Raw genomic sequence first — 19401 nt, forward strand, 5'->3', positions numbered from 1 at the left:
ATTAGTTCAAGTACGGCTCAGTTAATCTTACTAAATATCACTGTACAAGGCTAAAATACTGAAAATAAATATGTGCGTTTACGTAGAAATTGAGGTAAAATCAAGATCAATATGTACTAACTTTAGGTGTTCATTCTCCCTCAGTAATTCATACTGTGGAAGGCATACTGGCGCTATAGCTTTCCAGCTATATTACACTGAAAAAAGATCTTTCACTGACATACTGATCTTCAGATCTTATCACACCACAGTGTATATGCCCTAAAAATGATAGGGAGGCAATAGCGATCAGTGCTCAACCCATAAGGATACTCTTTGTGAGGTATAAAGTACCTGACGTCGAAGGCGGGGCTGGAGGCGATGTCAAAACTAATGAGACGAGCCGAGTGACTTGTCAGAGTCTCGCATTGGAAACAAGAGCAATTTCTATCTACATGAGCGGGGGTTTATCCATGTATCTAACAGTCGTGTCTGTATCTATGTGCCTAATTAATTGGGTCGAGCGAGAGCAAGTGAGATGAAATGAGTGAAGCTTAAGTCGGTGGCAGTGCTGCGCGCGCCTCACACGGGGAAGGAAGGAGTGTCAGATGCTCAGGCGATTGGACACCATCGATGAAAACAAATTAAAAGTTTGTCTTTCGTTATTCATCTGAGAAGTTTGGATCTACAGACATTATCTTGACCCATGGTGCATGAGTAAACAAAAACGCATCAAGACAAAGTGCACATCGGAATCACCGTGATGGAAACCTTTTTTTGATTCTGTGTATTCTACGACGCTCCGTGGCCGAGACCTATGATGCGACATTTCCGTTAAGGGCTATTATACAGGAGGTTCTGCAGTAACTGGACAAAACCTATTGTCATAGGGGCAAGATAGACAAGTAGTAGGCATAGCAGAGATTGGAGAAAGGGGCATAGATAATCAGGCCACAGAGACACTGTAAACTATCAAACAGAGAGAGAGAGAGACAAAGAAGAGACAAAGAAGAGACAAAGAAGAGAGAAAAGAGAAAACTGGGTGGGAGCAGATTAGTTGTTGAGATGCAGTCAGTCAACAAGATTGGAGATTGGTGGCCTTGACTGTTGAAATATCTTGTAAATGCTAGATTCTTCTGTATGTTCCATGCGCAGTAATTGAGTCAGTAGTATGAGTCATTCAATGCGCAGTTATATGCGCAGCACTTGTCCATATGACTTGGTAGGTTTCTTGGGATATATAAAGGCTTTCACACAAGCCCTCTAAAGCTGGCAACAGCAACAGCCCACTACCAAACTGCAGATGTGTGCTTTTACTTAGCACTCACCCAAATTCTCACTATAAATGCGCATTTTCTTGATTACCAGACTGTTGTAGACACATGTATACCAAGGGAATTAATTCCTATTTTCTTGAATTTAAACAAAGTCAAATGGACAATACTTTCAATCACGTGACTTTGGCGCTTATATCATACACTAAGCACCAAGCCACGTCCCCACCCACACTTACCTCATCATACGTAGCCACCTCACCTGATGACATCACTATGACACATCAGTGACAGTATACATGAGTAAGGCTGACTGCAGAGCAGAGTTCTTATTGGATCACATATTGGATATATTGTATTTGTAATTAGTTTGTACTTAGAATATATAAGGAGGCCAACCAACCATGGTAACACCCAGGTTGATTACCTCTTGTTGCACTCCACATTGTACAAGCCCTTAAGGCAGTAAATACTTAGCTACAACACCTCAAGTGTGACTCACTGTACTTACTTAGTGTCATGCCCTAGAGGCATGACCACCTTAGAATCCACTAAGTCAAAGAAATAGTGAATTATGCGCTATTTTCATGAAGATTTATGGATATATGCATCTTATGCTGTTTAAGCGCTGAGCACGTATTATGTAATCTAATCACATGACTTTGAGTCATGTGATCACGTCTTTCTTATCTTTGGTCATGTGACCTTATCTTTGTTGTGATGTTTGTACATGTATTTACTATTCCCTTCCTTGTGAATATATAAGGAGGGTTCTGAGAGCCTTAAGCCTCAGAACTCAACCTCTTATCCCCATCCACACCTACTACCCTAAGACATACACCTAAGAGTATTGCCTGAGAGCATACCAGTCCCTGTCAAAGGTCCCTTGCCCAGCTGTCTTAACAGCATAGTGCACTCTTACTACATTGGTCTTGTCCAACCCCTTATCTGGCAGTTGCCTGAGCTCTGTTAGATCCTACTAGCCCATACTTAAGTCCCTCTGGGCTGTTAGCTAGTTAGGTTTACCCTGTGGTAGTTGTTGGCTCTGACACTTAGCTTGGCAACGCCCATAAGGCCTTGGTCATTGTTTCCACTTGTATTCCCATACGGCCATAAGTGCCTGCGCCCTTGATGTCCTTACAGACGTCTAGGACACTAGGTAATCAACCTTAAGTTGGTTGCAAACTGTGCCCACCAGCACACCCACCACTTAGCTCAACAACAAGAAGGCCCCTAGTACTAGCACCAGGGAAATCAGGTGATTGGGATTGCCTTTTGCTGTCAATAATCAAACCAGTGTCATCCACACCTAGTACCAAATTGCTATAAGGCTAATGGGTTCTAATTGTCTGCATACCAATGGTTGCTGCACCATGTACCAGCAACCTCAGACAGCAGATACACCCACTTGCAGAGACTAGGCCCTACATTACACCCGCCCACAGCTGTAATTAGCAGCACTTACTGTCAATGCTAGGTTGTTTGACGCAGAGGTTTAGCAATAGCCATAGTAAAGCACCCATAAGTCCTGATATAGGCACATACTAGTTACCCCTCATCCACCATTACCTCCTGCACCCCCTTGTTCTTTGTCCTGGGCATCTACCCACACTGGACAGTCATATCCCACACACGCCATGGCAACCCATTCCCAGCCACCCTCTCAAGCCCTCCCCTATTGATCAGGGACAGCTGGAATCCCTCATTCCACCAGCCTCCCCTGAGCTCAGCAATGTCTCACTTGAGCAGGTCATCCGCCTCCTTTGGGGATTACAATCCCAAGTTGACTGTATCAAGCAGGCCCTCTTGGAACAAGCCAAATTAGTCAAAGGTTCAAACAATGTTGAGAACATCTCACAAACAGTCAATATTGTCAAGGATGGGCTTGCCCAGCTCCAGCACACCCAGGGTCCCCACACCCCAGAAGAACAAAAACCCCTGCAATTGAGGAAATTCCCAGGGCCATGCCCAAAGCCAAGCCTATTGGCAAGGCTCAACCCTTCCTTGGGGCCCCCGCTCCCATCATCTCTACAGGGGCTCCAAGGCGCAACCCCCTCACCTCTTCAATCCCTACCCCTCCTTGTCCTTCCTCCAGGACCAGCTCCAGCCACTTCTTCCCAAGGACCTCCACCAGCGCCCAAGTCCCTCAGGCGCTGCCTCCAGCCCTCTCCGCTGTAAAAGTGGACCACCCAGATGCCTTCAAAGGCAAAATTGGCTTGGAGGCCAAGCAATGGCTGACACAAATGTTAGCCTGGGTACATCTCAATCAGAGGCAGTTTCCCATGGACCTGGAGGTCCTATCATTCCTCTCATGAACATGACAGAGGCCAGTGGAGCTTGGGCCCATCCCCATTTGGACCAACTAGGGTCCCACTGCACACTCATCCAAACCGTGGATGAGTTCAAAGTTGAATTCCTGGCTGCCTTGGCAACCCAGACGCAACCAGAGCAGCAGAGCAGAAGATCACTTCCCTCACCTGTCAGAGCCAACAACTACCTGAGAGGTAACCCAACAAGCTATTGCCTAATATAGGACTTATCAGCTAGTGGGATCCAACAATGCTCAAGGCAATTGCCAGATAAGGGTAGGACAAGACCTATATAAAGTAAAGTGCACTTGTTGTAAATTGGGGGAAAAGAGGTTGAGACTCTGGTGTGAGCAGAGTCTGTGTTGGAAGATTTTAAACAGCAAGACTTGACCTCTTCGTCAATTCACCTAAGTTCTTACCTACCCATTGCCCTGCTCCCTTGTTGAGCCCTAAACCATACCCCCTGGGCCTTCGTCGCTCTGTTTCATAGTCCATTGGTGATAGGGCCACGGACTTTAAACCACTTGTATCATAGGTCCAAGCTTAGTTGCGACACTAGGTCAAGTCTCTTACTGGTACTCTTGTCGACAAACAAGAACTGCGCTTAGATAAGCACTAAAACCTGAAACGGTATCACATTGTAGCCCCTGTGTAATAATCAAAGACAGGAATACGAGTAGTAAGGTTGCGGGATAGCCCTTTGCCAGCAATTGTCCGCATACCAAGGTGTCCGCACCCTTAGCCATACGCTGTTAGTCAGCCAAACCTCCGCTTACTAAAAACCCAATTAATAATCACGCTCGTACACAGCTGTTGATATTAGTATAGGGATAGTCTAACGCTAGTGGGGAAGCAAACAGTTAGTATTTAGCGCTATAATCCGTTTCATCTATCTGATCAAGTACCGATTCATATCGGGAACGCATCCTAGTGTTTGATTTTTTAGATCTCATCCTTTTGCCATCTTTTGGCCTTATTCCATTGTCACCCGCTACCTCTACTCAAAAAAACCATTAGCAACATTACCACGTATTAGTTGGTCGCATCAACACCTAGAAGAACATATTGCTCGAATCAAAGAACCAGGGCTAGTCCAAACTATTGCCCATATCAAACATCATAAATCATTCGCCAAGCGCCTCATACTATTTACAAGGCAGATCTTCAGGAGCAAAAGAACCTTATTGCCATATTGAATCCCACAATCGAGACTTAGCTCTTACAATTGAAGAGCAAGAAAGGCGCATTGAAGAAAGGATCAACTGCTAGTTGAAAAAGAAATCAAGCTAGACAATTTCCATTGTTCTATTCAGGACATCACCCAAGACGGAAAGGGCGAATCCACTATTACAAAGAATATGAGTTTTTTGCAGTCTCATATGACAATGCCTGGTTTGGGCGCGATGGGAGAGACTAATTTGTCTTCTTCCCAAATCCAATTGGGGTGGTCTGCCCCATCTTCCCGAACTCATACTCCTGCCCCTGCGGCTGTGCTGCCACATGTATATTCTCCCATGTCCTTTGATCAAATGTCAGATTGTGAACTCCTTGATATGGTCGCCCAAAACATGATTGTTTTAAAAAAAGAATTCTCGCAATTACAAGGCGCCTACAAAGCGCAACATGATCAATTAGCATTGCTAAGGGCTGAACTTGAGGAACATTGCAATCAGTCGCGTAACCAACATGTGTTTTATTCTAATCAAATTCAAGGAGCTGCCACCTCCATCCAGGTGGTGCAAGATCAATTGCTCCACATGTCTACCACTTGTCCCATGGCCCCACCTCCACCTCCTCCACCTGCTGGTACAAGCACAGCCACCACTGCCCACACTTCCCCACCTGTTTCTACGTCTTCAGATTAAAATTTGCCAAGCCCAATAAGTTCAATGGCAAGAAGAGGATGCCCTTAACTTCATTATGCCTGCCAAGCCTATATAAGGGCAAAAGGGGCCAATCAATCCCACAAAGAAAAAATCTTGTGGGTAACGTCATATTTGAAGGTGCTGCGGAAGATTGGGTACGCCCATACAAGGAAAGGAAGGTGTTCAGGGGAGAGGCGGTTCCCTTATTGGAAGATATTGATACATTTTGGGTTGAGTTCACAAAGCATTATGTAGATACAAATTGTGATGAGAAGTACCGCCAAAAATGGAATAATTTACGACAGAAAGCATCAGTACAAGAATATACTCGCAAATTCCAGCAGTACTCAGTGTCCTTAGGGTACAGCAATGAGACGTTACGCAATAAGTACTATGATGGCCTCCAAAACAATATCAAGGACATCATGCTTTCCACTATGTTCCAATGGCGTTGTGCTACGGCTCAACAAGTGTATGACAAGGCAGAAGAAATTGCCAACCACATTGAGTCAACTTGTCTTTCCAACCCATCTGTCTCCGCTGCTTGTACGTCTTCCAACACTGTCTCCACCCCTACTTCCAACCCCACTCCTACTCGTACTTGTCTTAATGTTGGGGACAATGTCTATATGATTGATCCACCACTCGCCGCGCCAAGAAAGGCGCTATTACTTCAATTGTTTGCACTACCTCTGGCAACATGCCAAATGTCAGGTGGAATGGAGAATCCAAGGACACAATGATCCCATTCCCCTCCCTTAAGAAAGATGAACGCCCCGCTGCGGCTGCACCTGTTAAAACCATCATTGCACCTACTCCTATTCTAGCCTCAAACTCTAAAGGTCCAGGTCCCATGGATCTTGATGGAAGAGGATTTTCAAATCTCACATGCCATGTATGCGGTGGAAAAGGTCATTTTGCACGCAGTTGCCCCTCTAAGCCCATGTCTGGACATGTGGCTAATGTTGAATGGTCTTGGGAAAGGCCTAAAGAAGAAAATTGAATTGAAGTTGTCTCTGATGAGGAGGAGTCGGGAAAAGGAAAAGCCAAGGCCAACTAAGGAGTAAGGCACTTGGCTGTATGCTTGCGGATTTGCACCATGTAAACAATAATCTTGAAATATTCTCATTATGTAACTCCTCTCAAATATATGCGTCGTTTATTGCAAATCCGTGTGAATCTCCTAAAACCCAAAAATCCAGCTTTTTGGCTAAACCTTTTCAAGGAAAAGCCATGATTGATTCTGGAGCTATGTCGTGCTTCATACACCCTCTCTTGGTAGAAACCTATCAACTTCCCACCTACCTTCATCCAATTCCTAAAAAACTCCGCGTTATTGATGGCCAAGAAATTGATTCCGGCCAAATCACTCATTTCACTCGTTTCAAATGCACTATTGGTAACCATACCGAAGAACTAGAAGGCCATATCTCAAACATTGGCAACCATCAGTTAGTTTTAGGAATGTCATGGCTAAAAAAGCATAACCCCCAAATATCATGGGAAAAACATACACTTGTCTTTAATTTGTTATACTGTTCCAATAATTGCCTACCCGCACCTGCTGTTTTAGAACTCAAAGCAGTAGAAGAAATCCCCACTCCCTACCAAGAATTCTCTAGAGTCTTTTCAGAAGAGGAATCATCCAAATTACCGCCTCATTGTCCTTATGATATTGCTATCGAGTTGCTCCCTGACGCAAAACCCTGACATGGCCCCATTTATAGCCTAGGTCCAAGGGAGGATGCAGAACTCAAGGAAACTATTGAAAAGCAACTCAAGGCCGGATTGATTCAACCCTCAAAGTCTCCTATGGCTTCTCCAATCTTATTTGTCAAGAAAAAGAATGGAAAGTTACGCATGTGTGTGGACTACCGGCGCTTAAATAGCATGACCAAGAAGAATGTGTACCCTTTACCTTTGCCACAGAATCTTATCAAAAAGTTACAAGGCGCCAAGATCTTTAGTAAATTTGATCTTAAAGCAGGGTACAATTAGTCCAAATCAAAGAAGGTGACAAATGGAAAACAGCCTTCAAGACAAAATACGGATTATTTGAGTACTTGGTCATGCCTTTTGGGTTAACAAATGCACCGGCGGTTTTCCAAGACATGATGAATGAAATATTCCAAGACCTTTTGGATGTCTATGTCATTATCTACCTGGACGACATTTTAGTATTCTCCTTGAATGAAAAAGATCACAAGGCCCATGTGCAAGAAGTACTAAAGAGGCTACAGGACAATGATCTCTTCTGCAACATTGAAAAATGCCATTTCCACGTCAAAAAAATTGATTACCTGGGGTTCATCATATTGGAGTCTGGCATAGAAGTTGATCAGTCTAAAGTCACAGATGCAATGAATTGGTCAACACCTAAGAATGTCAAAAATATCCAGGAATTCTTAGGATTTGTGAACTTTTATAGACAATTCATCCCCAACTTTGGCAATATGGCACAACCCTTGTACAACTTGCTCAAGAAAGATAGTGTTTGGAAATGGGACTTGGCAGCAGAACAACAGTCTTTTGATGGTCTGAAAAAATGTCTTACGTCAGCACCATTGCTTCTACAACCGGATACCACAAGGCAATTCTATGTGGAATGCGACGCATCAGACTATGCAACAGGAGCCATACTATCCCAACGCAACTCTGAAGGGAAATTGGCTCCAGTAGCCTATCTGTCCAAATCCTTATCCCCTGCCAAAAAAAATTACAATATCTTTGACAAGGAATTGTTGGCGGTCATTAGAGCATTTAAAGAATGGCGCCATTTGCTAGAAGGATCTGAATTGCCAGTCCAAGTTCTAACGGATCATAAGAACTTGGAGTACTTTTCCACGTCTCAATCTTTGAATAAACGGCAAATTAGATGGGCCAACTTCCTAGTTGATTACAATTTCCAAATTATCTACAGGCCAGGAGCACAAAACAAAAAGGCAGATATCCTCTCAAGACGCTACGATCTGGTACCCCTTGAAGGGGGGGTAGAGAACCAGGTTCTCCTAAAACCGGAACTTTTTATTGCATCCATAACTCCGGATCAGGAAATCAATGATCTAATTGGCAAGGCCATTTACAAGGATGATTGCCTTAAGGAAATTCTACACAAACTCCAGAACAAGGAAAAGGTCTTAGACTGGGAGTTGAGAGAAGGTTTACTATGGTTTCAAGGAAAAATATTTGTACCAAAGGATGACACTATTAGGAGCCTCATCCTGGAATCTAGGCATGATGCATTAGCCGCAGGACATCCGGGACAAGCTAGAACATTAGAACTTGTCTCCAGGAGTTACTACTGGCCATCACTGAAAAAGTTTGTCAATTCTTACGTCAACCACTGCAAAACCTGCATCAGGTCCAAGCCAACAAATCAATTACCTGTGGGCCTATTAAAACCATTGCAAATTCCTGAACGCCCCTGGGAAGACATTGCTTATGATATGATTGTGGGACTACCGGTTTCAGAAGGTTTTGATGCTATCCTGACAGTGATTGATTGATTCTCAAAAATGGTCCACTTCATTCCCACCCAATCCACGTTGTCTGCCATTGATATTGCCAACCTATTTGTCACATACATATGGAAGCTACATGGCCTCCCCAAAAGCACAGTCTCAGATAGAGGTCCCACATTTAACGCCACATTCATTCGTCATCTCTATAAAAGGCTGGACATTAAGCCAACATATTCCACGGTGTATCATCCCCAGACAGATGGACAGACTGAACGCATACAAAGAGAAGCCAAGATCTTTATACAAATGTTTGGGAATCATTGCCAATCAGATTGGGTAGCATTACTACCATTGGCTGAATTTGCTCTAAACAATTTAAAGCAAACTTCCACAGGCAAATCCCCCTTCCAAATTTGTTATGGCTATAATCCAAGATTTTTGGTTGGTCAAAAATCAGACAAGGTAGTTCCAAACGCAGACAAACATGCAGAATTTCTGGAAAAAGGATACGATGAAGTCAAAGCAGCTCTATCCTTATCCCAGGAAAGAATGAAGTACTTTTATGATCAAAGACATAAAGACAAAGATGAAATTCAAGTAGGAGACAAGGCCTGGCTGAGTCATCAAAACATATCCACAGACAGACCCTCAATGAAACTCAGCCATAAAAAATTAGGACCCTACTTAGTAATTGAAAGAATAGGATCACACGCATACAAACTTCAATTACCCCACACTATGCGCATACACCCTGTGTTCCATATCAATCTTCTTACTAAATTTCATCCTGACCCTCACGGACGCAACCCTCCCCAACCTGCACCCATTATCACAAAAGAAGGAGAGGAGGAATATGAGGTTGAAAAAATCCTGGATAGCAAATGGAAAGGACGTGGTAAAACAAGGAAACTATGGTATCTGGTTAAGTGGAAAGGATATGATGAAGGAAGCAATTCCTGGGAGCCAATTGATAATGTGGCCAATGCCAAGGAAGCAAAAGAAGAGTTCCATAAGGAGTACCCTGATGCAGTTGGAGCTTGAAGAGGGGGTAATGTCATGACCTTCATTGGCATGACATGAATTTATACTATTTTTTACCTTTTTTCCAAGATAGTTTCCTTTTCTGGTATATATGACTCATCAAGATCACATGATATATTTGATATATGATGTGAAATTGTAAATGACTCACTATTTAGTACTGTTGTTTTTGATGTGGCTTTCTCCATGTATATAAACCAGGTCAAGTTGCCGCTAAACAGCAAGACTTGACCTCTTCGTCAATTCACCTAAGTTCTTACCTACCCATTGCCCTGCTCCCTTGTTGAGCCTAGTGCACTTTACTTAAGCATCATTTACCAGGCCCTTGTTGCCCTCTACCCTAAACCATACCCCCTGGGCCTTCGTCGCCCCTCTTTGTTTCATAGTCCATTGGTGATAGGGCCACGGACTTTAAACCCACTTGTATCATAGGTCCAAGCTTAGTTGCAACACTTACTGCCCAGTAACTACTTAGACAACACCCTTTGCACTGCCTTAAGCGGCTTCCTCACTGTACATACTTAGTTTGCCATTGCCCCTAAGGCCTTGGTCATTGTAGTATAGCTGGTTGTTGTTGTAGGTAGCTTGCTCACCGCCTTACACGGTTATTACTTAGATACATCCAGCTGCAAGCGCCACCCACCTTGACATCCTTACAGACATCTAGGACACGCCTGATTTTTCTAATATTTTTAACATTTTTTCTGAACTTGATATCTATTGTTTTCTAATCACATGACCTTGGTGCTTATTATGCCAAGATGCCACACCAAGATGCTGTGCCAAGGGCGCTTAGGAGAAATCCATGCTTCTGCACAATCCACAGCATGCTTCTTATTTTATATATGTACTTCTTTTCTCATGCACACAGACCATGTAGATAGTGCCCTTACTTCTATATATACAGCAGGGAAGTTGCTTGGAGACACCAAGTCAATTTTACCTTGTCTCATATCCATTGAGGAGGCATCCCAGCCAGCTAAGTAGCCAGCCCCCATCAGAAGTAACTGTTAAGAGTTGTGTAAGTACAGGAGTAAGAAAGAATTACTGTTGTAGACACACTCAATACCAGGGAATTTATTCCCATTTTCTCAAATTTAAACAAACTCAAGCGGACAACATTTTCAATCATGTGACTCTGGCGCTTATATCATACCTAAGCGCCAAGCCACGTCCCCATCCGCGCTTACTCATCACACGTAGCCACCTCCACCTGATGACATCATTATGACACATCAGTGACACGTATGCATGAGTAAGAACAACTGCAGAGCGGGGTTCTTATTTGATACAGTATTGCATATGATTGTATTTGTAATTAGCTAGCTCTGTAATATATAAGGAGGCCAACCAACCATGGTAACACCCAGGTTGATTACCTCCTGTTGCATCTCCAAACTTGTACAAGGCCTTAGGCCAGTAACTACTAAGACCCCTACCACCTGTACTCATTGCCTTAAGTGGCCTCCTCATTGTAGATACATAGTTTGCCAATGCCACTAGGGCCTTGGTCATTGTACTTAGATAGTTGACCGTTGTAGGTAGCACTCACACTGCCTTAAGCAGCTTACTTAGTTACATACGGCCACAAGCGCCTGCTGCCTCAACGCCCCTTAAGGATGTCTAGGACAATTACTATATACAAAATGTATATGAGAATAACTAAGAACTAGTATTAAGAATCAGAATATATGCACAGAATATATGCACAATATAGGCTAGGTTATCAGGAATAACAACTCCTAACAAATAGTCTAGCAACTATGAAGTGCAGGTGGTTGGTTATATCTAGTACCTTAGACTAATGTTACTTAAGCCTAAGTGACTAAGGGTATGTATACTTAAGGTCTCTGGGATAGTACCTTAAGTAAGAGGGTTACCTGACTAATGTACAGGATTTATAGGGTTTGCCTAATGAGTATAGGACTTATATGTGCTTAAGTAAGACTTAAGACTTATGGGGTTTACCTAAAATATATCTAGAATTTATGAGATATTATAGATAAAGCTATCTATAATATAGGGGGTATGGTGGATTGAAACACTATCACTCAATCACAACAATCCTTACAGTATCATTGCACTATACTCAATGTTGAACTCAACAACTGTGACAGTCAAGGGGCACAGGGTTGCAGTAAGTACACTAATAGGTTACCCTGTGTCTGTTGGGACTGGCCTATGGTCTTAGTGTGCCAAATAACCTCCTATGCTATTTACAGTGAGTCAATCACTAAAGTAAATGTGCAGATAAGCTGTTAAAGGCTTGTGTGTATATGTCAATATATAAGAGTGGATAAATGGATGCATTAGAAGCATCTTCACAGGGTCCTTTTATACCCTGAGAAGGTGCACAAACAAGTATACATGATTGATACTAAGAGGGGGTACAGGAGGTACATGTGGCAACTGAAACACTTGAGGGAGCCAATACTTTGGTACATAGTAAACAAACAACAGATCCTAATATTTGCCCCAAGGCAATGTTTGCCCCAAGGCAGTATTTACCTGTGTGGGTCCTTAGATGTCCCAAGGCTAAGTGTTTCATCCTTGGAGTAAACAGTCCCAAAGGTAGGATACTGCTGCATTGGGTACTTACAGTAAATGGGGCATAACTCTGCCAAATGTTGTCCGTTTTGGGAGTTTGACCCAGCGTTCTGGAGCGCACAGACAGGCGCACCTAAGCGCAAGCAATTTGGCAGTGTGGAATGCCTGGGTGATGGAGAAAAGGCGCATTTAGTGCGTCGGCGCTTAAGCACTTATTAAGCGCCAGAGCACTTGCCTATGCAACAAGGGGGACCCTGAATATTTCTGTGTGTAGCCACAAAATAGAATCTTGAATAATAAATACTACAAACAAGATGTTGTACACCACTGTAAGGTGGGTACACACTGGTGAAGGTGGGCGCTTGTGGCCGTACTACTACACTAGCTTATGTAATCTAACTATCTAGGCTAACTACTATCTAACTAAGTTGCTTATGGCAGCAACTAACTATCTATTATTAATGCAAGGGGGCCTTAGGCCTGGAGGTGTGGTGAGTGAGGTAAGGGGGTTGGTGCATTAGCAGAACTTCTGGGGGGCCGGCTACTTAGCTGGCTGATGCCTCCTCAATGGATATGAGACAAGGTAAAATTGACTTGGGGTCTCCAAGCAATTTTCCTGCTGTTTATATAGACAAGGGAGAAAGTAATTACATGGTCTGTGCGTGAGATAAAGAAGTGTCTGTGTGAAAAGAGAAGCATGCTGCAGGCTATGCAGAAGCGTGGATTTCTCCTAAGCGCCCTTGGCACGGCATCTTGGCGCGGCATCTCAGCACAATAAGCGCCAAGATCACGTGATCAAAAAACAAAAGATATCAAGTCCGTAAAAAATACTAAAAATATCAGAAAAATTGTGCAAGTCCAGTGGTATATGTTAGGGAATTGTAACATTGCCCCCCCCTTAAAGGCTTTTGGCGGAGACACAAGCCTTTTTCAGTTGTGACTTATTGAAGCGCTGGATCTCTTCTTGACTATTTTCCAGAAGTTCCTCAGGTTCCCATGAATTGTCTTTGTGTTGTACACCACTGTAAGGTGGGTACACGCTGATGGGAACGGGCGCTTAAGGCCGTACTAATACACTAGCTTATGTAAGACAACTATCTAAGGCTATACTAATAGTGCCTAAGGCACTCTACTTCTAACTACTGGCGGTGATGGGGCCTGAGGCCTGGGAGGTGTGGTAGGTAAAGGGGGTGGTGAGCGCCTGTGAACTATTTAGGGGCCGGCTACTTAGCTGGCTGGATACCTTCTCTAATGAGTAAGAGACAAGGTAAAAACAACTTGGGGTCTCCAAGCGTTTTTTCCTGCTGTATATATAGAAGAGAGCGCACTATCTACATGGTCTGTGCGTGTGAGAATGGAAGTACATATGTGAAATGAGAATTGTGCTGCGGACTGCGCAGAAGCGTGGATTACTCCTAAGCGCCCTTGGCACGGCATCTCGGCGCGGCATCTTGGCATAATAAGCGCCGAGATCACGTGATCGAAAAAGTGAAGATAAAGGGTCCGTAAAAAATACTCAAAATAATAGAAAAAATAGACGAATCCAATGGTATAATTCTTGAGAGTGTAACATTGCCCCCCCCTTAAAGGCTCTTGGCGGAGTCACAAGCCTTTTTCAGTTGTGATTTGTTGAAGCGGCTGATTTCTTCTTGACTATGTTCCAGGAGTTCTTCTGGTTCCCATGAATTGTCTTCTGGTCCATATCCTTTCCATTTGATGAGATAAAACCATTTCCCCCATTGTCTTTTTGAGTCAAGGATCTGTTCAACCTTGTATTCTTCTTCTCCTTCTATTGTCTCAGGAGGGGGTTGGTCTGGGAATGGTTGGCTTGGGGATTTGTGACTCTTGGATAGTAATCCTACGTAGAACACATTGTGGATTTTCAGAGTGGCGGGGAGTTTTAGGCAATACACGTGGCTTGAGATTTTCTTGGTGATTTCAAAAGGTCCTAGACGCTTGGGGTCCAGTTTGTTTGAATTCAACCAAATGTTCACATTCTTTGCGTCTAGCCATACTTTTTCCCCAATGGAGTATTTGGGGATGGTGCCTCTGGTTCCTGCCATTCTTTCCTTTGTCATTCTAAGGGCGGACTCTGCCTCCTTCCATTCCTGTGCCAGGGTGTCGGCTATATGGTTGGCTTCCAGGACATTTGCTGGAATTGTCATAAACAGAGGAAAATAGAACTAGCCAGAATTGAACCAGCTTGACCACTAAGCCATAGAGCCCTATTATTCCTCTGCTGACAACCCATGATTACACCTGCTACCCCCCAAATTTGGGCTTGGGCCAGCATGCAACCACTTGTACTGGTCATGTGACCATGTCCAGGACAGGAATGTTGGAGGGGTTCATTACAGGGTTCCTTCCGTAGACTAATTCAAAGGGAGTCTTTCCTGTGGCAGCGTGTTTGGCGTTGTTGTACGCGTATTCCACCAGTGGCAACCACATGGCCCAGTCCAAGTGATCTGCTGCTACATATGACCTAAGATAGAATTCTATGAACTGGTTAACCCTTTCCGTTTGGCCGTCCAATTCCAGGTGGTAGGCTGATGAGAAGGCTGGCTTAATTCCCAGGCGTTGGTACAGTGCCCTGAGGAATTTTCCCGTGAAGGTGGTTCCCCTATCTGATATTGTTCTAACGGGTAATCCATGCAATTTCCAGACGTGTGAAACAAATAGGTCTGCTAGTCCTTTGGCTGAAATTCTCTTGGTGGTTGGGATAAAGTGCCCAAACTTGGAAAAAGAGTCTATGACAACTAGGATTGCGTCAGAGCCCTGCAACTTAGGAAACCCTGTGATAAAGTTGTAGGATATGGTATGGAAGGGAAATGGTGGGACCTCTAGCGGTTTCAGGGCAATGGCGGGGGCATGGGCGCGACGGTTAGCTTGACAGGTGGGACAGCACTCAACCCATTCTTTGGCTGAGGATTTCATACCCGGCCACCAATAATTTCTGCTGATAAGCTTGAGTGTCCTCTGTTGTCCTGGGTGGCCTGCCAATGGGGAGTTGTGGAATTCTTTGAGTAGTTGTTCCTTGAGGGGTTCCAAGTCCGGAACTACTAGTTTTCTGCGGTACCACAGGAGGTTCTCCTCCCACTTGTAATCTCTATATGCTTTTCAAATGGAGGGAGGCGCATTATCCACGTCTTCTGTGAGGAACGTGATGATGGGCTCTAGTGACGGGTTGTCTCTAAGCTTGTTGCAAATTTCTGTGACAATCTCAAGTTCTTCTTCTGACGTGTTTGCAAAAACCTCTGAGGGCAGCATGACTTCAGGTTTGGGTGGAGTATCAATGTAGTCCAATTGTCTTGATAGGGCATCTGGTTTTCCCAATTGTTTTCCTGGGCAATAGTGGATTTCAAAATTGAAGTTGCTCAGGAAAATACGCCATTGTGCGTGTCTGCGGTTAAAAGTCCGTGCCTGCATCCAGTATTCCAAATTCCTATGATCTGTAAACACCTGTGTAGGTTTATCTGTTGCCTCCAGGAATATCCTCCATTCTTCCAACGCCTTGATAATGGCCAGAAGTTCCTTGTCATGGGTGTCATAGTTAGCTTCTGCCCCTGAGAACAACTTAGACATATAGGCAATTGGGTGTAGCCTGTTGTCCGGACCTTGTTGACTAAGAATTGCCCCCATAGCTACCCCTGAGGCATCTGTTTCCAAGTAGTAGGGTAGTTCTGGGTTGGAGTGGATAAGGACTGGGGATTTGGTGACAAGGGTTTTCAATTCCTGGAATGCATCCTCCTCTGGTTTACCCCATGACCAAGGGGTTTCCTTTCTTGTAAGATGGTGTAAGGGGCGTGCAACGGAACTGAAGTTGGGGATGAAGCAACAGAGATAGTTTACAAACCCTAAGAAGGCCTGGACTTGTTTGACTGTCCTGGGAGTGGGCCATGATGTGACGGCTTCAACCTTCTTCTGATCCATGGAGAACCCTGCAGGGGAGATTACAATGCCTAGGTAGTCAACCGTGGTGACATGGAAGTGGCACTTGGACAGCTTGCAGAACAGTTGGTTCCTCATTAGGCGGGACAGGACTTCTCTCACGTGTTTTGGATGCTCTTCTGGTTTGTCTGAGAAGATTAAGATGTTGTCTAGGTAGATTACCACATTCACGTCTATCAGATCTCTGAACAAATTGTTCATGAAGTGTTGGAAAGCGGCAGGGGCATTTGTGAGACCAAATGGCATGACTAAGTATTTGAATAGGCCATATTTGGTTCTGAAGGCTGTCTTCCATTCATTGCCTTCCTTGATCCAAACATTATTGTAACCCCAACGCAAGTCCAATTTGGTGAATACTTTGGCATGCCTGAGTTTAGCCATGAGGTTGTCCTGCCTAGGGAGCGGGTAAACATTCTTGTGCGTGACATCATTTAGCTTCCTATAGTCTACTACCAGTCTTAGTGAGCCATCCGCCTTTTTTACAAACATGACTGGAGCGCTGGCAGACAAGGTGCTGGGGCAAATCTTGCCCGTTGCTAATTCCTCATCAATGTGTTGTTTCAGCGCCTTTGATTCTGCGTTGGTCATGCTGTATATGGGGCCAGGGGACAGTTTGGCGTCTGGGACAAGGTCTATGGAGATGTCATACTCCCTATGTGGAGGGAGGACCTTAAATTCTTCTTTGCCAAAGACTTTAGCAAACTCATGGTACTGAGGGGGAAGGTCTGTTAAAGGGTCTGAGTCCGCTTCTTCCTTGGAGGCAATTTGAACTTGTTTGGGGAATGTGACTAGTCCCTGTTGCCAATCAATGAGAGGAGCTTCTGCCATTAACCATGTCATGCCTAGGATTGCCGGGGTGTTGCCAATGGGGCAAACAAGAAATGGAATGGAGTGGGTGTGGCCATTGGCCAAGACGGTGAGGTGAACCTGGTGCCAAATGCAACCAGTCTGAGAGATGGTACCATCTAACATTCTCACAACTTGTGGATTTTTGAGTTGGGTTTTTGGGATTTTATATTTTTCCACAATCAAAGGAGAGATAAAGTTCAAAGTGGCTCCTGAATCAATGAGGGTTTTGAGGGGTTCTGCCGGGAATTTTTGGACGTATAGATTGATAAATAGCAAGGGTTTTTTATTTGAATCTAGAGCAAGAGATACAAATTCTACACTATCTAAATTGTCCATTTTTTGGGTTGGGGGCTTGGCAGCAGTCCTTGACTTTATTCTTTTCCCAATTCCTCCTCAGCTACCTTGGCAACTTCCTTGATAGTTGCCTTCCAACCGTTAGGGCACTGTTTGATGCCATGCCCCTTTTGACTGCACTTGACACAGAGGCCAGACGCGCAACAGCAATCCCTTTCCTCTGGGGTAACGTAATTGGGATCCTCTGATAGTCGGACCTGTTGTGTGGTGGTAGTGGAGGTGGTGGCCGCGGTGGCCAGGGACTTGGTGGGTGCCTTTTTTGGGCGGTTCTCCTCATTTTTGCGGCAAATGTTGTCAATTTTTATGGAAGCCGCAAAAATGGCTTTGAGTTTGTCAGGGACGCTATCCTTGGTTGATAGCAGTTCCTTAACTTTCCAGTGGAGGCCTCGCGTGAACTGCGCAATATAAGCCTCCTTGTTCCAGTCTAATTCCGCCATGAGATTGCGGAACTCCGTGACGTACTCAGAGGTGGTAGTGGTTTGGGAGAGTACCGCAATTTTTCTGGCAGCAGCCCTCTTGGCATCTGGGTCAGCAAACGCCTCCTTGAATTTGCCTGTTAGGGCCTGGATGGTGGTAGGGGGGCTTCCTTTGCCCTTGATAATTGCCCCAATAATGGGGAGTGCCCAGTCTGCGGCCTTATTGGTCATGTGGTAAAGGATCCACACAACCATCTGCTCCTCCTCATCAAATTGGTCTTGGTGGAGGGCCACCCAGAGCATCATTCTATCCAGCCATTGGGTGGCTTTGCAGCCCCTGGAATCTCCCGTGTATGGGTCAGGGAGGTCCATCTTGGGTCTCTTTACACTGGACCCAGCATCAAAGGGGGTAAGTGACCCAAGGTGCCTTCTAGGCGTTCCTTGAGGCTCCTTTTTGGGACGCCTTGGTTCTTTGTCTTCCTTGGAATCAAATCCCGTTCCTCTTGATGGCCTGAATGGGGCCTTGAGCCCAGGCCTAACCGTGCCTGGAGTGTGGGCTTCTCCCCCTGTGTGGGTAGGGGGAGTGACAGGCCCAGTCAATGGGCCAGGCTGGGTTTGGGGGGCTCCTTGATCCTTATCCCCAAGGAGGTCCGCTGTTTCCTTGCATATGGCCCTAAGCTTGGTGATTTGTTGGCTTTGGGCGCGGATTTGGTCCTGCAAGGACCCGACTGTGGTTGTGAGGGCTGTGATAGCCTTGAGGAGAGCAGCAGGGGACGGCTCTGGTTCCATCCTGGACAAGTCTTGCAAAGCAGGAGATGTGCTGTGAGAGGGCAGTTGGGAGTGGGATGGAATGGAACGTCAAGAGGAGCAAGAGGAAGGCCAGGAGTAAGGGTGTGGGACTCCAGAGCAAGTGGAGGGAATTGTGGAGACAGTGTGGGGGAAGGTGCCTGTGACAGGACTTATGAGCGGTTTTTTGCGTAGTGTGTGGGCGCTAAACCTTTGCGTCAAGCACCTAGCGTTGGATAGTCCCTACAACAAATCAACAGATCTGGCAATCGTGATATGAGCGGGTTTACTACAAGCGGGTGTTTCAGCTGACTAAGGTTGCTAACTACTGTGTTCCGGCAAAACACGTGGTATGCGGGGGATTAGAGTCCTTCTGCCTTATAGCAATTTGGTACTACATGAGGGTGGGGGGTTTTTGATTATTCTACCCCGCAAAGTGGCCCTGATCACGTGATTTCCCTTGTGCTAGTACAGGGGATCTTCTCCTTGTTGAACAAGCCTACAAGAAGTTGTTTTTACAATGTTGTACACCACTGTAAGGTGGGTACATGCTGATGGGAACGGGCGCTTAA

The 19401-nt window shown here is 44.9% G+C and overlaps 8 protein-coding genes across 8 annotated transcripts; 5 read left to right on the forward strand and 3 right to left on the reverse strand.

Annotated features, from left to right (window-relative positions):
- Positions 1–3217: 3217 nt before the first annotated feature.
- On the forward strand, positions 3218–3568 carry RhiXN_05608 (Retrotransposable element Tf2 protein; the record flags this gene model as incomplete). The annotated part of the gene is made up of 1 exon (XM_043325424.1): positions 3218–3568. The coding sequence occupies one exon, from the start codon at positions 3218–3220 to the stop codon at positions 3566–3568; it is 351 nt and encodes a 116-aa protein (XP_043180856.1).
- Positions 3569–4947: 1379 nt separating this feature from the next.
- RhiXN_05609 (uncharacterized protein) lies at positions 4948–5427 on the forward strand (the record flags this gene model as incomplete). Its single annotated transcript, XM_043325425.1, has 1 exon — positions 4948–5427. One exon carries the CDS (start codon positions 4948–4950, stop codon positions 5425–5427), a length of 480 nt encoding a protein of 159 aa, XP_043180857.1.
- A 38-nt stretch (positions 5428–5465) lies between these two features.
- Positions 5466–6430, forward strand: RhiXN_05610 (Retrotransposon gag protein; the record flags this gene model as incomplete). The annotated part of the gene is made up of 2 exons (XM_043325426.1): positions 5466–6038; positions 6086–6430. 2 exons carry the CDS (start codon positions 5466–5468, stop codon positions 6428–6430), a joined length of 918 nt encoding a protein of 305 aa, XP_043180858.1.
- A 248-nt stretch (positions 6431–6678) lies between these two features.
- Positions 6679–8933, forward strand: RhiXN_05611 (Retrotransposable element Tf2 protein; the record flags this gene model as incomplete). The annotated part of the gene is made up of 3 exons (XM_043325427.1): positions 6679–7112; positions 7155–7393; positions 7426–8933. 3 exons carry the CDS (start codon positions 6679–6681, stop codon positions 8931–8933), a joined length of 2181 nt encoding a protein of 726 aa, XP_043180859.1.
- A 261-nt stretch (positions 8934–9194) lies between these two features.
- Positions 9195–9929, forward strand: RhiXN_05612 (Transposon Tf2-12 polyprotein; the record flags this gene model as incomplete). The annotated part of the gene is made up of 1 exon (XM_043325428.1): positions 9195–9929. The coding sequence occupies one exon, from the start codon at positions 9195–9197 to the stop codon at positions 9927–9929; it is 735 nt and encodes a 244-aa protein (XP_043180860.1).
- A 4130-nt stretch (positions 9930–14059) lies between these two features.
- On the reverse strand, positions 14060–14641 carry RhiXN_05613 (Retrotransposable element Tf2 protein; the record flags this gene model as incomplete). The annotated part of the gene is made up of 1 exon (XM_043325429.1): positions 14060–14641. One exon carries the CDS (start codon positions 14639–14641, stop codon positions 14060–14062), a length of 582 nt encoding a protein of 193 aa, XP_043180861.1.
- Positions 14642–14786: 145 nt separating this feature from the next.
- On the reverse strand, positions 14787–17609 carry RhiXN_05614 (Retrotransposable element Tf2 protein; the record flags this gene model as incomplete). The annotated part of the gene is made up of 2 exons (XM_043325430.1): positions 14787–15572; positions 15621–17609. The coding sequence occupies 2 exons, from the start codon at positions 17607–17609 to the stop codon at positions 14787–14789; spliced, it is 2775 nt and encodes a 924-aa protein (XP_043180862.1).
- A 35-nt stretch (positions 17610–17644) lies between these two features.
- On the reverse strand, positions 17645–18832 carry RhiXN_05615 (Retrotransposon-derived protein PEG10; the record flags this gene model as incomplete). Its single annotated transcript, XM_043325431.1, has 1 exon — positions 17645–18832. The coding sequence occupies one exon, from the start codon at positions 18830–18832 to the stop codon at positions 17645–17647; it is 1188 nt and encodes a 395-aa protein (XP_043180863.1).
- Positions 18833–19401: the final 569 nt, after the last annotated feature.

The sequence above is a fragment of the Rhizoctonia solani genome, chromosome 6, assembly GCF_016906535.1.
Source record: "Rhizoctonia solani chromosome 6, complete sequence".
Lineage (NCBI taxonomy): Eukaryota > Fungi > Basidiomycota > Agaricomycetes > Cantharellales > Ceratobasidiaceae > Rhizoctonia > Rhizoctonia solani.